Raw genomic sequence first — 16,999 nt, forward strand, 5'->3', positions numbered from 1 at the left:
CAGCCGCCCCTCAGCCTGAGACCCCATGCAGCAGCTTTTCCAACAGACCGTGCTCCAAGCGTCGCACACACCCACACACACACACACATACACATGCTGAATATACACATGCAAATACTTACTCGTAAACGCAAATTCACTTCCACTGTGAATGTGCCACGTGTATATTCAAACATCATTGAATATGTGCATGTGCAAACATGCATGCAGGAATGTTTAACATGCACACGTTTACTTTACAGCCTCACTGCGATCCCTACAATCATTTTATTTTTACCATTGTTTTTTCACTACAACTCCATGTAATCTCTGATATATAATAACTATAAAAACAATTATTAGCTTAATGTTTTCTGCAGTTTTATTTGGGTTTGTATTGAAGCGATCCCATTTAAAACCCTTAACTCTCCTTTTATTTACTTGTAAACTTTATCTTCCCACCATCTTCCATTGAATTCAAGTTAAAATGTGAAAAAAAATGTAAATGCACCAGGGATTCCTTAACGTAGTTCAGTATTATGTGGTTGACAAACTGCAGCCCCAAAGAAATAATTAAATTTCCAACCTTGCAGTCAATTAATCAAAGCTTTCTTATGGTAACGGATGTGGTGGCACTCAACAATGCAGGTTAATGACAGAGGATTGGCCAGTAATTACGCCATTCACTTGCTAACACGGCTGCTCGCAGTGCTACCGTTGTCATCACCCCCATACACACTCCTCCCCATTTCCCACTGTAATGAGCACTCCAGGCTACAAATACCAACAGCTGTCATTCCCAATGCATTTCCATTTAAATGTCTATTTAAACAGAACAATTTGGCATTTGTGTATTGAATCAAAGCTCGCTCCTGCACTGCAGCGGCCCAGTTTCGGTGTCACTTGGCGACGTAATCATGGCAATTTGTGTGCGTGTGTGTGTAAGGTTTATTTGACGCATTTATAAAGGCATTAGGGACAGAGTAAATCAAGGAAGGATATCTCCACACATTTAAAAATCTGAATTCCTCTGTAACTCTGTGGCTCTGATGAGAACGCGGTGATAAAGGAGAAGCTGGCCGGGGGTTACCCTTTAAAAAAGGAGAGAAGTTGAAGGAATTGATGAAGTGATTGCGTAACACAGGAGAGAGGAAAAAGGATATCCCGAGTCCCCAGCACAGAGATGTGAGGAGGATGACTAATGTTGTTAGCGGAGCCATTACTGCGCCACAGATTAATTCATTAAGCACATTCATCGTTCACCTCTCCTCGGCCTCCTGTCGCAAAGCGTGTAATATGACACCCCTCAAATTTGTTCTAACATCTACCCCAGGGGGGTCAAGCACCCCCCACCACACACACACACACACACACACACACACCCTCCTGCCTCTCTTTGCTAATGGAGCAGGCGGAGCCACTTATGCTAAAAAGATTGCAGTTGTCTGTCAGCAGTGTGTGGTGGGGGGTCCTCCACTGGGGGTTATCACTGCTCTGTCTCCTCTGGCCAACATACACACATTTACACTCAAACCGTCTTCCTCTCACCATTACAAATAAATATTCTCCCATTCTAAGCAACTTAACATTTGTGTAGGTCTTTGTGTGCGTGCATAATGCTTCCTTACCTTATACACACTGTGCACTTGTGTGTATTCCCCTACAGTGTGGTGAATCTGACTCCATGGCCTGGGTCAGAATCCCTACTGATTTACTGTAGACTGTGTGTGTGTGTGTGTGTGTGTGTGTCTGTGTGTGTGTGTGTGTGTTAAGCTGTCCCAATTAACACCATCAACAGGTAGTGTTTGCTCTAGCACTAAATCAACTCGTGTTTCTCCTCCCTGCTAAGCCTTAAAAATGGTTCACACCTCAGTGTGTGTGTGCAAACACATACTCCAGGCTAAACTACCTGGCTTAACCTTAGCTTAGCCCTACCAAGCCCCGGCTTATCTGCGAGTGTCACCAGTGATTCAATAACACTGCGTTTTGGCTCCATAGCGGCACAGGGCAGAAGGACAGAAGGAAGGGAGGAAGGGTCTTAGTGCTTTGGGGTTTTGTGAATATTACCTGAGAAATGTCAGTGAACGAAGGAGGAAGGTTTTCTCCTGAGTTGACTTCCTTTTCTTTGATCGGGTATATGTTCAACTGTAGGAAAGACTCAACTCACTTTTGCGTCTTGCTTTGATACGGCAGACATTTTTGAAGTTTACAAATGGTTTTGAAACTTTTGGAATTGAGGGAACTTTATTGAATACCAGTGAGATTCTGCTTTGTCACATCTGCATAAATGAATGTTCACGTCTGAACTGTATTGTTGCGCAATAAGCCCTAGGTTTACAGTGCCACAGTGCTGAGAGGAGCCCAGTTAGACTGCATTCTACACTCATGCCTCATCCATCTGCAGCCAAGGGGGCAGAGGTGGCTGTTTTTGTGGGTGGGGGGCGGGGGCATATAGCTGGTCTGGCCACACTCGAGCAGAGCAGTCAGAGGAGAAAACGAACCCGGGGCCTAACAAATACATGAAGGTTTGGTTTAACTAAATCCCACAGATAATGGCTACTGTGTCAAAGACTAAAGATGGAAGGGGGGTTTATGGTAAGGGGGGGATTACTCTGGCGTTTTGCATCAGTTGCTTTCTGCTGGGTGGCCCCGCTTGTCAAAAAAAAAAAAAAAAATAGAAAGAGAGAAGAGAAGGCAGAAACAGAGGGAAAGAGAGACGGAGAGAAAAAGCATTTAACGCGGCACATTGAGAAGAAGAGGGCTCTTAATGCCATCAAAGCAAGGGGAGAAATCAGCCATTAATTTATTCTGGCCCTCTCTCTCCCCCTTCTCTCTCTCTCTCTCTCTCTCTCTCCCTCACTTGCTCACACACACACAAACACACACCCCACGTACACCCCACCCCGCCCCCCCGATTGTTGATAAATTCAGTAACATCTGGTCCTTGCCAATCTTGGAAGCCTACCAGGACCAAGCTGACAAAATGTTACTACTGATCCCTTTCCCTGTCTCTTTGTGTGTGTGTGTGTGAGCTCGTGTGTGTGTGTGTACACCTGAAATTTGCATGCGGATTGAATTATAGCTTCTTGACGTCAGGAGAAAGTCTTCGCCCTTCAGGAGGAGGGGTGCACGACTGGGTTATTCCTCGGCTGATAAGAACTGATGGAAAGGTTAATAAGCTACACACCCGGGGTCATCGCAGGCTTTTTGCAGCGGCGGCGAGGAGGAGAATGGAGGACGGCAATGACGAGAGGAGGCGCGGGGGGGCGGCCGGCGTGAGGTGATGGAGTCGGAGCGAGCGCATCTCTGGAGTATGCGTGTGTGTGCATAATGGGTGTAGTTTTATGGCAGGAGAGACTAGAGTTGATGAGTTGTAGACGTTTGACTTTCAACTTTAAAGCACCATTATTCTTCTTATTCTAAGGTTTACAGTTGTATGTGGTGCCTCTTTACCATCCGTACACTAGAAGTAACAGGTTTTGCCGTTGGATCTGTCCATCTTGCTCAATACGGTGCAAATCCGGAGCAGTTTGAAGAATCTGAGCCGCTCATGTGCGATATCACTGCAGCCTCCAGAGGTCCACAGCACCATGCAAAGCCTCTCCACAAATAAAGAAAACAGCACCCTAGCATGGGGTGGGCTCCTCTTGTCCCAGGACTAATAGGGAGGCGCCAGACCCCCGCCCCTCCTGCTCCCTATCACCCACTCACCTTAATAATAAAAAGAGAGCCCCCTGTGGAAAGGAGCTAGCGTGAGCCGGTGAAGATCATGGCGTTAATAGGATGATGCCTTTTTGCCTTTTGTCATGAGATTATGAACGGGGATAGCCTCTCCCTCGCCTCCCCTCTCTGCTTTTTTTTTTTTTTTACTCTTCCCACACACCGCTACAGGCATCCTGAAGGGCCCCCGTTGAGTTGGAGTGGAGACAGGCGTAACCAGGCCTTTGTTCCTCTGCTTGTATGGTAAAAGACTTGCTAATGAAATACCTTTTAGGGGGTATCGGCAGGTGAGCTCCCCAATCAGTCATTTCAGCTAAACACACACACACATACACACACACACACACAGGCGCACATACACTCACATAGTCTCCTCTCATCTGCCCCCTCTTGCTATATTAATTACCTGAAGTGTTCTGGCCTCGCAGAAAAGCTCTCAATTCTTTTCCTCTCTCCATCCAGCACGACACAAGCCCACAACTAAGCTAAGCCTAAAGTGTGTGTGTGTGTGTGTGTGTGGTGGGGGGGGGAGCGGTGCAACAGAAAGGATGGATGATAATAGTAGTAATGAACATGGGTGACAATAATGAGATTGGTAATTGAGAAATGGTGTATGGCAGGGCCTCTGATTTTCCTTTTCCAGCCTGCAGCTAAGTGGGGACAGGTTGAGAATCATCTTATTTAGCGCTCAGTTAAACGCTTCCTGAAGAGCGTTGGAGGGAGCGGGGATGTTTGACGTTAAAGCTAAAGGGAGCTGACAAGCATAAAGTGCTGATACAGCAGCCTAACGGGTTAGCGAGTGTGTAAATCCACAGTGGGCTTCATGCCTTCTTCTTCTTTTTTAACCCCCCTCCCTCAAAATTTTATTGACATTGATTGGCGCGGTCAAAGCAGCCGGGACTGTACGGATTATTGTTTAACACCTTAACGCTTCACTGCTGTGACTGCTCACTACCTTCTCTCTCTCACCCTTACATGCATTTGTTTGTTTGTGTGTGTATATTTGTGCGAGCTCCCTTGTGGTTTATTTAGTATTTTATGTATTTGTCTTGTTTGCGTGTGCGTGTGTGTGTGTGTGTGTGTGTGTGTGTGTGTGTGTGTGTGTGTGTGTGTGTGTGTGTGTGTGTGTGTGTGTGTGTGTGTGTGTCCTGCTCCGTTCCTGGCCTCCTCACCCAGGCTGTGATGGAGACAGGGCGGTCGAGGCTTTCACACACACACAGGCTGCCTCCACCGGCCCATAGTCTGCCACTCTCTGATAATGTTTATTGATCTGTCGCAAAAAAAAACACACAATTTGATGGAATGGGGGAGGTGAGGTGAGGCGGCGGGGTGTGTCTGTGTGATTGTCACGGCTCGGCTGCTGCGGCAAGACAAACGGAAAAAATATATCAGGAGGAAGATTTGGAGATTGTTTGTTTGTTTTTTTTGGTTCTTATCTCGGCCCATTTTGCTGCCTTGATTAGTGATTGATTGAGACCCAACACAAATACGACACACCGGTGAAATTGAAATACTGTGCTTAGAATTAACAAATGTAGAAAGTGACAAAATTGGTCATTTCCCTGTAACAACAAAATCCAATTCTGTCATTGTCTGGACTTACGCTCCCCTGAGATTTGCCATAAATACCTTTTGAAGAGTCGGGAAAGTGTGTGCTGTAAATGACTTGTGTGTGTGTGTGTGTGTGTGTGTGTGTGTGTACAAAGTGATAACCCCTAATGTGAACGTTTCATCTCCAGAGTCTGTTATGTGAAGTCTGTTTGCCGAGGCCCCCACCTCCGCTCTCCATCCTCTGAGGTGGAGGAATGAGGGGTGCTCGGAGGTGTTGCACCGTTAGCTCTGAGGTCAAACATGTTTGCCTTGGGGTGTGTGTGTGTGTGTGTGTGCCTGTATCTGTATGCTTAGGAGGGTTAGCCAGGGAGAACAGGGCAGCATGTGTGTTTGATAGAAGGACCAGAGGAGGAATCATATTAGGAGGGCAAACTCATTCTCTGTGTTTAACATGGTCTCTGAACACAAACGTTCAAACAGTGACATGATAGACACTGCGTATGTACACTGTCTCGCTCATTAAAAAGGGCTTTGCGATCCTGCTCTCCTCTGTCCGGACTTCATCTCCCTCTGATATGAGGCAGTGATCGTGCCTTCATACAACACCTCAGGTAGTAATATCACTCATTTTCATGTCATATTGCTCATATTTACCAGTAAAACTCATTAAACTAATTAATTAATCTGTATAAATAGTCTATTAGCGTACCGGCACACACAAAGACTTGTTACGTCTCAATGTCTCAGATGTCAAACAATTTATGCTTCTGATTTTGGAACAGACCCTCATCCCTCCCCCCTCCCCCACCCCTCCAAACTCTCTGTGACAAACACACCCCACTCCTGCCTCTCCCGGTGTCTCCCCCCACCACCTCCACCTCTTTTGTACCTCGCAAAGCAAGCAGTGGTTGACAAATGACACCGGTGGAAAAGGCAGCCATTGAGCCCCCAGTGAGAGGGGAGGGCTTTTTTTTTTCTCTTTCTTTTTTTTTGTGAAATTTTTTACTTTTCTCCTTTTTTCTGTCCGGGGGAGGGAGGGGAGAAAGGTGAACGTGAATTGCTTAATGTGTTCCATTCAACAGACATTATACACAGGTTCAATAAAGCTGGAATCTGCTCTATACGCCGGGGCCATTGTGCCATTGAAAGCGGTTAAAAAGGCCTCACAGAAGCCTGCCTGGAAAACCCTCCCTTATCGCCACTCTAGTAGAGAGCCCGACAGAATAGGGCCAGGGCCGGAGAAACCACATGTGCATCGGGGGGTTTTCATGCTTACACGCATCATAAGTGTTGCAAAGTTGCCCCCGGGGTGGGAAACGCAGCCGCAACTGTTGCTCAGAGTGTTTGATGTTTCGACTAACCGGTTAAAAAATGTAACGCGATAATTTGATGCCATCGGGGCCCCAATGAGAGGAAAGTGAAGTTATCTGTCACGTCGATTTCACTCGCAAGCCCCATTTGGTTAATTCGGCCATAACCTGGTGTATGAAATGAAAGAGGCCCATTATGATAGACGTAGAGGAGAAAAACCCCCCGCTTGCCCCCTGTGCTTAAATTCTGTTTTACGGCCGCAGCTGAATTTGCTGGCTTTCTTGCTTTACAAGCTGCTCTCTGCTTCTCTGTGTCTCACTCCTCCTGCTAACAAGACACTCTACTCCTCACATTAATTAAATCAAGTCTTCAGTAGGCTACTTACGCACAATCCGCCCCCCCGCCAGCCCCCCCTCTGATTAGGCCGGCCTCCGTCATGCATATTCACATTGCTGCAGTGACGGCCTTTTAACGAGCTCTTACCTAATCACAGGAAACAATGTTCATCCTGTCCTTTTTATTCCGCCTTTTCTCATTTTCCTTTCATGCGACTCTGGCTTTCATCTCGCGCCCGATCCGCACCGATATCAGACCGGGCCCGACGGAGGGAACGCGATGGGAGAGACACAGAGAGTGCGGCTCGTCCCTAAATAAACCTCAATTCAGAAAGTGACTTGGACGCAAGAGAGAAGTTGAGCTCTATCTCCTCCCTTTCCCCGACCTCCTCCTCCTTTTCTCTCTCCTCCTCCTCCTCCTCCTCCTTGCCTTTCTACATGTCCGATAGACAAATTGGATTAGCGGCTATTGGATTAAATGACAAAATGTTGGGATAAGAAATGAGATGAACGCTCTGCTATCACAGCTTTTGACTGTTTTCCTCTCTGGCCCATTCAGTTCCCTATGTTATCGTTCCCATTCATTCAAGGCACAAAGAAGAGAAGACACTGGGAATTTCCTGCTCTACTTCCTTCTCCATAATTGGACAAATACCTGAAATGTGAAGGTGGCAGGGTGACGGACAGAAAGGTTTTTCCGTAACCACAAGGTCAAATATCTATTCAATTCCTTTTTATGGAATATGACAAATGTTCCAAATTCCACAAGGAAAAAAAGAAATAATACAGTAACACCTGCAGATATTACAGATATAAACATTCTGATATAGCCAGAGCTGATTGAAAATAATTAGCGGACCCCCAGCTTGGCTTTCACAACATGCCTCATCTACCCTGGGCTCAGTTTACATGATGACTAATTAGATTTGCTGCATTGTTGTCGACCGGCAAATTCCAGAAATAAGCGTCTTGCTTTTGTGCGAGTGGCAAATCTGACAGCCAATAAGAGCTACTCTGAGAGTGTTATGATCGAAGCCCACCGCTCTAAGGAGGCTTGAACAGGCAAACACCCATTCTGTGAAGTTCAACACCCCACTATTTGCTCGCTCCTCTTTTTTAGCGTTAAACCAAACACCATCTGCAGTCCTGTGTGCCTCTAGTTATTGTTTATTTTCTATTCTAAACGTCTGTCAAATACCTATAAAAACTGCAAGTTGGGAAATCTGAAAGCGGTGACTTCATTTTCTTCTTTATCTGAGCAGCAAATGTCAATTAATAACCAGCTCAGGCCACCGGTAGGAGCAGCGGCTTGAGCACCTCAGGGTGGGTTTCATTATTCCTATCTACAATGAATGGAGCAGTGGCTAAGATAGCTATCTTAATCTTATTTGGCTATAGAGGCTCACTCTGTCTCTCCCCCCCTCGCTCTCTTTCTCCCTCCCTCTCTCGCCCTCTCCTTTCTCACAGATGCACACAAACACATTCAGTCCTGCCAGGCGGTCTCTCCATGTGCCTTAAGGACCATTCATGTCAGAGAGAGGGAGAAAGAGAGAAACAAGAGAGGAGGGAGAGAGAAGGGAGACAGGCAATCAGATAGAGAGAGGGGTTGTTAGGATGTGTGTGTATCTGTCGTATCTACGCCGCGTGTATGCGTGTGTGTGTCTACGTGTGTCTGAGTTGATTGTATCTCGACACTCGTGTGTTTTCCACCCATCTCGGTAACATTGATAACCGGCGAACACACAACGCGATATTAACGATAAAGCTACGCGTAGGTTGGGAACGGAGCGTATCTCCATCAGTCAGGTTTCACTCCGTCTTTGATGTCATGATCAAACATTGTACCCATGCCAAATTTGTCGCTCGCCGTCTCGGTAGATTTTGGCCGCGTGTCTGCTCTGCCCCCCCCCCCCCCCCCTTTCACCCCCCCAACCCCCGCTCTATGTTTGAGCGCTGAGAAATGGTGTGTAAGACAACCAGTGAACCCAAAATGCAACATGCCAGACTGCCAGATGCTTTGATCCAAGATGGCCCCCAGAGAGCCAGCATGGATCCACACTGTCTCTGAGCCAAGGCTGGATTCACAGACACAGTGTCACCGCGCTTTGCCAGGGATATTTACACCATTTGTCTTCATACCTCACACCATTCAGCGGCGGGGCTTTCTCCCTCTATTGTTGTCACTCCTAACATATGTCAGTCAGTGAATTCTGTCATTGCAGTACAGCGGGTGACCACTAGTGTTTGTGTAGCTCTGGGAATCACCCTGCCAGTCCTGTGTGTGTGTGAGGGTGTTAATTTATGCATCCAAATCTAAGCTAATGAACTGATTAAGTGATGAACACGAGCAGAGCATTTGATCGCTTAATTACACCAGTTAATACTGTATAATAATTTAATGTTCAATGTTGTTTGTTGTGGCTTTCCAGTTATAAACATGTAGATTATGGTAGACGTGATTATACTCATTTAGCTCCTAAACCCAGACGTAGCATTCAACACAGTTACTTTAAAAGCGCGGCCGACAGAAAGTGCGTCTCTGTCCCTTTAAGAGGCAGGTGGCATGTGGAGGTCAGAGCTCAGCCCTGACAGGTTGAATGAGAGAGGAAGGATGCTGAGCAGCTGCGGCGCGTCCTGTGCCACTCGTCCTCCCGCGTTCCCTCCATCCTCTCCTCTCTTCTTCTGCTTTCAAAGCCCCTCACCTGTTTGCCCTTCCCCTCTCTCTCTCTCTCGCCCCTCCCCGGTCACCCCCTCCGTCTCCTTCCCTCTCCTCTTTCTTTTCCCCCCTCTCCCTTCTTCATCCTACCCCTGACCTCCCTCTCTCTCTCCTCTCCTCTCCTCCTGCCCCTTTGCCTCCCCCGCCCCCCTTCACTTCCCCTCCCTCTGTTCTTAAAATGTGGCCGGTGGTTGGCTGGTAGCTGCTGGCTGGCTGGCGAGCAGTGGGGGATATAGCTTTATAATCCCCCCTCGTCTCCCAGCCCGCCTCGCCACAATGTCACAGGAGCTTAATATTTGCCATTATTATTTGCTTGTTTTATTTGACTTGGAGGCAGCACAATGACCTGTCAGCGCCGGCTTTATCCCCCTCCGAGTCTCGTCCGTTTCAAAGTTGACTACAGTAATCCACGAGCCCCCCGATTCCGCTAAATCCCGAAGCTTTCTTTCATTTTTCCTCTCCTCCTCCTTCTCCCCCGCCCTCCCTCTCTCCACCCTCCCTAAATGAAATTACATACATCTGCTGGCTCAGAGTATCACAAATGTCCACACGCTCACTTGGTGTCCGTGCACACATCCGCCCGGCTGCTTTTTGTCGTCGGTTTCAGGCAGCCCAATATTGTGTGTGTGTGTGAGAGAGAGCGAGGGGGAGAGAGGGCGTGAGAGAAAGACGCGTTTCCCTCTCTCGTGCTGTTGAGCTGAATCATTTCCACGCTAGCTGTGATCGTATTTAGGAACCCGGCAACAACCCTGTCATGTCCCCGCACTTAATTCCTACATTTATGTTGCGTCAGAGGCGATTTTTAACAACAAAATGAAGGAGCGCAACGATTAAAGCCAAACTCTCTGAACAATACATGCAGGGAATCATCCAGTCCGCTATAGAAAATGGAAACCAGCTGATGAAACGACTCTTTTTCTTATTAGAGGATCCATGATGAATAAATCAATATCATGTTAGTGTTAACGGTGTGATGAGGCCTGGCAGTGCTACCCCGTTATTAAACGCCCCTCCTGAGAAAGGGAGCAGAAACACAGCGAGAGAGAGAGAGATAATAACACGAGCACTCACACCATCTCTCATCTCTCCTCCTCCTCCTCCTCTTCCTCTCTTGGAGTGTCACATTAATGTGGACTAACTGGCCTCCAGATTGTAAACAAGTGATCTGTTTAAGCTGCATGCAGTTATAAGACTAATCACAGTGACATTAGGGAGAAAAATACAAATTGGACATTTAGTGTTCATTACATCACAAACTGCTGCTTTATTTCCTTTCCTGGTTGTGTTGATTATCTTCCTGTTGAGCCCAGATGATGAAGATTTTTAAGAATAAATAATAGGAACCATGTCCACTTGGCTTGAAAAGAACTGAGATACTGCGATTACTGAAATGCATAGTTATTATGATCCCGGTATCATTGGAAGTGTTCATCCCCACGTCTTCTCCTCTTGTAGTCTTAAACTCAGTCAGATGAACCTGTAGGATGCAGTTCCAGGGTCAGATCATTGAAGGCTCTGCGTCCGTATCGCTTGTTGGCATCCCACAGTGAGCTGTGAGTAAGTCCCAGCGTACAGCCTCAGTCCCCAGGTGACGCCCACGTTAGCCGCGCATATAAAGGGGCCGCTCGCTCGCCGCACGTTGAGCAGGTGTGCCGCTAAGCGTCGGAAAGCTCTGGAGCATCTGCGGCGTTCCGAAGGCCCGCTGAGTGATTGGTGGGATATGCTTCGGCCTACAGTGAGAGACTACACGCTGCACTGTAATCGCTGAGTTAATCCCGCCCCAGTTGAGGCTGTATTGACACTGTGTGAAGGATGTGAATGTGTATGCACACACACACACACACACACACACACACACACACACATACACAAGCATAACTCATACATATCGGGTGGCAAAAATATTTTACCGATCTTTTTAAAAATCTTGTTTGCCGCATTGGTTTCATTTGTGTGTGTGTGTGTGTGTGTGTGTGCTTGTGTGTGTGCTGGCCTGAGCTCTGTGTGTGTGCTCATTCTGTGGAAATGCAGTTAAAGGTAGAAAATGGCCTCTTCATCCGGCTGATACAGGCTGATGTAAGTGGAGGCCACGCTGGGATACACTGATGGCTTATTAAGAAAGAAAGAAGACAAACAATGTGACTCATGTGTGTCTCTCTCTCTCTCTCTTTGTGTGTCTCTCTCTCTCTAGGCAACAACAAGGAGGAAGAGGAGGCCATGATGCAGGAGTGGTTCATGCTGGTCAACAAGAAGAACGCGCTCATCAGAAGACAGAATCAGCTCTCTCTGCTGTACGTTTGTTTCCCCCTGATAGATCTGTTTGTTGCTCGTTGATGTGTTTCCACTCGAAAACTGCCGCCACAGCCTGAGTATCTTCGGTTAAGCAATCTTAGACGGCCGTTTGGAGTTTTCTTTCTACACAAACGGAGCGGTGGCGCAGCGTTCGATCAGTCTCGTAGCGGCGAGGTGAGGCGAGGCGGGTGGAAGTGTGCTCGCCACTCCATTGGCACCCCCTCCTGTCTATCCGCGCATTGATTTACATGGTGAGGGGATATGAAATCAATAGAAGCGTGGCTGCCGTCACTCCATCGTAAGGTCTCTTTGTACAGTACATGGTCAGCCGAGAGAGGTGGAAACACACACACACACACACACACACACACACACAGGCCCACGCTGCCTTCAATCCCCCCACCCCCCCTCGTCTCTACCATTTGCGGCTTCTGGTGTTCCAAAGTGTGCGAGCGTAGGAGCGATTGAAGTATTCATAATCACATTATATCGTGGGAAAGGGGAGGCTTTTAAAGTGGCCAATTGACAGAGCGGCTGATTATGAGCCCCTTTCACTCCGCTCTTTGTGGCGGCGGAGAGAAAAGGCGCCTGTGAAGGACAAATTCTATTAGGGGCAGAATTAGCTCATTTTCTAATATGGCTGAAAGAGGGAAGAATTTAATTTGGGCTGCGTACACACTCACACACACGCACACACACACACACATGCCCCGAGCCGATCACATATCCATACAGTAAAATGAAAATGATACAAAGATAGGCGAAAGGATACACACTTTATTTCCACTCTCGCTTTCCACACACACACACACACACCACCCTGCACTGTGTCAGTGTGTGTGTGAGTGTGTGTATCAGTTATGTGCAGTAGATTAATGCGAGGCCGGAGAAGGTCCAGGCCAGTGGCCGAATCGATGTTTATTGCAGGTTTCTTTAAGTGCTTTAATGATTTAGTCATTAACATATTGATGAACTTTGTGTGTGTTCTCTGTGTGTGTGTGTGTGTGTGTGTGTGTGTGTGTGTGTGTTTGTTTTTTTTCCCCATCCTTACTTGCCACAGGGAGAAGGAGCACGATCTGGAGAGACGCTTCGAACTGCTCAACAGAGAGCTCCGAGCCATGCTGGCTATCGAGGGTAAGAGACACACACACATACACACACACTCACACACTAGTTTGAGCAGAAAGGTGTAGTCAAGGTAAAAGCATACACTCAGGTGAGATCTGACCTCAGAATGTCTGGTCTTCTCCCCTTCCTGTGCATATTGATGAAGTCAAGAAAATTAAGTGTGTGTGTGTGTGTGTGTGTTAAGATCCTATGGTGAGATCCATCTTTGTGCACCTGCACGGTGTGTACAGGCCGAGTGCGACTTGGCATATCGTGGGGGGGGGGGCACGTGTCGTTGGAGCCCGGAGCAGGATGATGATGATTTGAATTCCTGGTCACCACGGCGATGAGGATTAAGATGCGAGGGTTGTTTTTTTTTTCGCGAGGGATTTCGCCGCCTGATACCTGATCAATGCTATCTGTTTCCCAGCTCGACCCCACGAGCCGATTGCCCCCCCCTCGTCCCCCCTCTTACTTGGAATCCAGCCACAGAGAGAGAGAGAGAGAGAGATGGAAGGAGCGAGCGAGCGAGGGGGGGAAGAAGGAAAAAAAGCGTTTATATTATTGAAAGCTTGTTAACTATACCGCCGCTATTGTGTGGTATCAAAGTTGTCCGGGGTCCAGGGAAGTTTAATCCCCTTCGACTGCGTTCCTCTTTTGGCAAAATGAACCTTTCGCCAATCAATGCTAATTGATTTTTCGCTATTCGACATTGACCACCCGTGTCCCCCCCCGTCCCCCCTCCCTCCCTCTCCTCGCAGCCCCTCGGACGCCCATGGTAATTTCACCGGGCCACCTGATAAGCTACCTGGTCCATAATAAATCAATTGTAATTAGCAAGAAAGGAGGGCGTGGGATGGAGGGGGGGGGGGGCTGCAGCAGACACGTGTGGCCCAGACCGTGTCAGTCTGCCTCCGCCTCTGCCAGAGCTGTTATATATTTATCTCTATTGAGCAGCCACGCGTGCGTGTGTGTGCGCGAGCGTGGGGCTCTTTTTAATGTTGGCGCTTCACAAGGCGGAGTGTGTGTGTGTGTGCGTGTGTCGCCAAGTGTGTGTGTGTGTTGTTTCTTGGTGTAGGTTTTTGTTTCGCCGTGCCTGTTTGATTTCAGTGTTCATTTGTTTACCTCTGCGAGAGTTCATTTGTTTAGATTGGGATGTGTGTGTTACGTGCCTGCCTCCGTCCTTGCCCGTGTGTGTGTGTGTGTGCGCCTCTCTCTCTCTCTCACACACACACGCACGCACAGAGAGAGAGCAGAGATAGTGTGTGAGGTGGCGGCTGGCGTGTCACGGCGCTCCTCTCCTCCTTCATGTGGACTTGTTGGATTTGCCGGTGACGAACTTATCAGCCGGCCTTATTTTCCTCCCCAAGGGAAACACTTAACATTCACAGACTTCACCTTTCTGTAGCCAGACACAGATAGTTCTGAGCTGCTGGGAAGGGGAGATGTGTGTGTGTGTGTGTGTGTGTGTGAGGGAGAGTGTATGTGTCTGAGACGATCAGTTAGTCTGTCTGCACCTCTGTGTACACATCTCAGGGCTATTGGAGCATCCGTTGGTCTGTGTGTGTGTGTGCGTGCGTGTGTGTGACCATCTCCCCGGCTCTTATTTGGTGCTTGGGCAGGTCCATTGAGTGATGGTAGGGTGTGCAAGTAATTACTGATTTGGTTGACCAGTCGATGACACAGAGCGTGAGAGAGAGAGAGATACACTGTTGTGAATCACGCCACACACACACACACACACCCTGCTGAGAAAAACATATACCTGCACTTACACACACACACACACACACACACAAACACACACACCACTCTCGTTGTCCTACTGTACGTCGTTCAGTCCGACTGCGAGCTGTGACGCTGCCACTTCCTGTTTAGCTGCGATGGCGGCAGATTCTTTTGTTTACGTCGGCAGAAACCTGCGTCTCTTAAAACCACTGGAAACGTTTTGAATGCAAGTTCTTGCAGGTTGTCGCTGCAGAAAAACACGAGAGAGAAGTAGAAGAAGTAGTGTTTGACCCGGAAATGTTTTATTCGATCTTTATATGTGCGACTGAGCGCTGCGATACACACACACACACACACACACACACACACACACACACACACACACACACACACAGACACACACACGAGAGGGAAGAAGAGAGGCGCGACAGGAGAGACAGAGCGCTTTGAGGTGGAAAGAGGAGTCAGGAGGAGAGGAAGGCGCCAGGTGGGCACAGGAAATCAACTTTGAAGCTGCTCATTCCGCTTAAGTAGACATTTCTCCAAACATTTCCAAACGTTTCTTCTTCAGCCGATTCATGAGTTAAAATGAAGAAGAAGGAGAAGCAAAGCCACACGAAGAATGTAAAGATGAAGAGTGAAAGGTGGAGCAGGGAGGGAGAGAGAGAGAGAGAGAGACGCGGCACTTTGTCTAAATGGAATCACCATCAGTGTGATTTTGAACGTGCACACAGGCTGGACAGCGGAGTGAAACAGCTGGGGGGGAGTGTGTGTGTGTGTGTGTGTGTGTGTGTGTGTGTGTGTGTGTGTGTGTGTGTGTGTGTGTGTGTGTGTGTGTGTGTGTGTGTGTGTGTGTGTGTGTGTGTGTGTGTGTGTGTGTGTGTGTGTGTGTGTGTGTGTGTGAGGTCAGCACTTCTGAGCATGCCCAGTGATAACCGCCACCTTGTAGCTCCTTGGTGCGATGCCAGGCGGGGAAATGCCATCTGTATGCCACACTCTCATCTCCCTGCCACCAAATTGATCCAGTGTGCCCTCTTTATCTGCTTACTGATACACACCTATCAGCACACACAGTAACAGCATGTGTGTGTGTGTGTGTAAAGTGGACGCCCTCTCACCATCTAAAAGGGATTTATGCAGAGCCGGGGTCCCAGAGTTTTTTCCCTGTTACGGTTTGATATGATAAGCTTTTTTTTTTATATGTTTAAAATCAATATGTAATCCTATGCAGGAGCTTATCCCTCTACACACACACACACACACATATGCAACCCCTCACCCCCCAACACACACACACTTCCCATTTGTAAATCTATTTGTGCTTTGTAACACATCGGGGCGACGCTCTACAGACCCTGATTGATTAGCTGAGCTGTGGAATCCAATCACATGGCGGCTTTTGATGATGTCGCCGACTCTTTCAGGGACCCTAGTTGGCCGGAAAACCGCCGATAACGAGACTCCACCAGGTCCGCCAGGTGTCCCGACCCAGGTTTTGGGGAATTCGGGACGTGTGTGTGTGTGTGTGTGTGTGTGTGTGTGTGTGTGTGTGTGTGTGTGTGTGTGTGTGTGTGTGTGTGTGTGTGTGTGTGTGTGTGTGTGTGTGTGTGTGTGTGTGTGTGTGTGTGTGTGTGTGTGTGTGTGTGTGTGTGTGTGTGTGTGTGTGTGTGTGTGTTTGTTTGTTGAGTGAATCACTGCTGAATGTGTGAACTCAGTGTGTGTGCAGGTTCTGAAGCTTTGATCAGTGGTGGATTGATTTTGCATTGATTGATTGATTGATTGGTCATTGACCAGGCTGATTGAGGGTCGAACACCTCCCCCCCCCCCGTTGCAGCATGAAGTTGATTTTAGTTAGTCGGCCATTTTCCCTCTGATCATGTGACACGTTTGTCTCCTGACTTGGACCGAAGCCAAATGCAGGAGTTAGTTTGAGGCTTTTCCACGGAAACAAGAGGAGAAAAGGATTCTGGGAAAAAATAAGTTGAACAGATGGACGTCAGTGGTAAACACCTTTGACTAAGTGTGTTATTGAACTGTGGATCAATTATTTTGATCTCTCTCTCTCTCTCTCTCTCTCTCTCTCTCTCTCTCTCTCTCTCTCTCTCTCTCTCTCTCTCTCTCTCTCTCTCTCTCTCTCTCTCTCTCTCTCAGGCTTTGCACCCTTGAATAAATTTTGCGTTGGGGGGGTGGAGTGTGTGTGTGTGTGGGGGGGACTTCATGGGGATTTGAACCAGCGCATTCTTGTGTGCCTTGTGCGGAC

At 47.9% G+C, this 16,999-nt stretch overlaps 1 protein-coding gene across 2 annotated transcripts in view; it reads left to right on the forward strand.

Moving 5' to 3' along the window:
* ehbp1 (EH domain binding protein 1) overlaps positions 1 to 16,999 on the forward strand; it is a 103,682-nt gene that overhangs the window by 83,643 nt on the left and 3,040 nt on the right. For both annotated transcript variants that reach the window (XM_076160278.1, XM_076160277.1), the window contains 2 exons: positions 11,804 to 11,903; positions 12,965 to 13,038. In XM_076160278.1, coding sequence (XP_076016393.1) covers positions 11,804 to 11,903; positions 12,965 to 13,038 — 174 coding nt within the window. The remainder of the gene's footprint in view (positions 1 to 11,803; positions 11,904 to 12,964; positions 13,039 to 16,999) is intronic.

The sequence above is a fragment of the Genypterus blacodes genome, unplaced genomic scaffold (genome assembly GCF_046128005.1).
Source record: "Genypterus blacodes isolate CSIRO-AG114 ecotype Tasmania unplaced genomic scaffold, CSIRO-AGI_Gbla_v1 ptg000105l_1, whole genome shotgun sequence".
NCBI classification, from domain to species: Eukaryota; Metazoa; Chordata; class Actinopteri; order Ophidiiformes; family Ophidiidae; genus Genypterus; species Genypterus blacodes.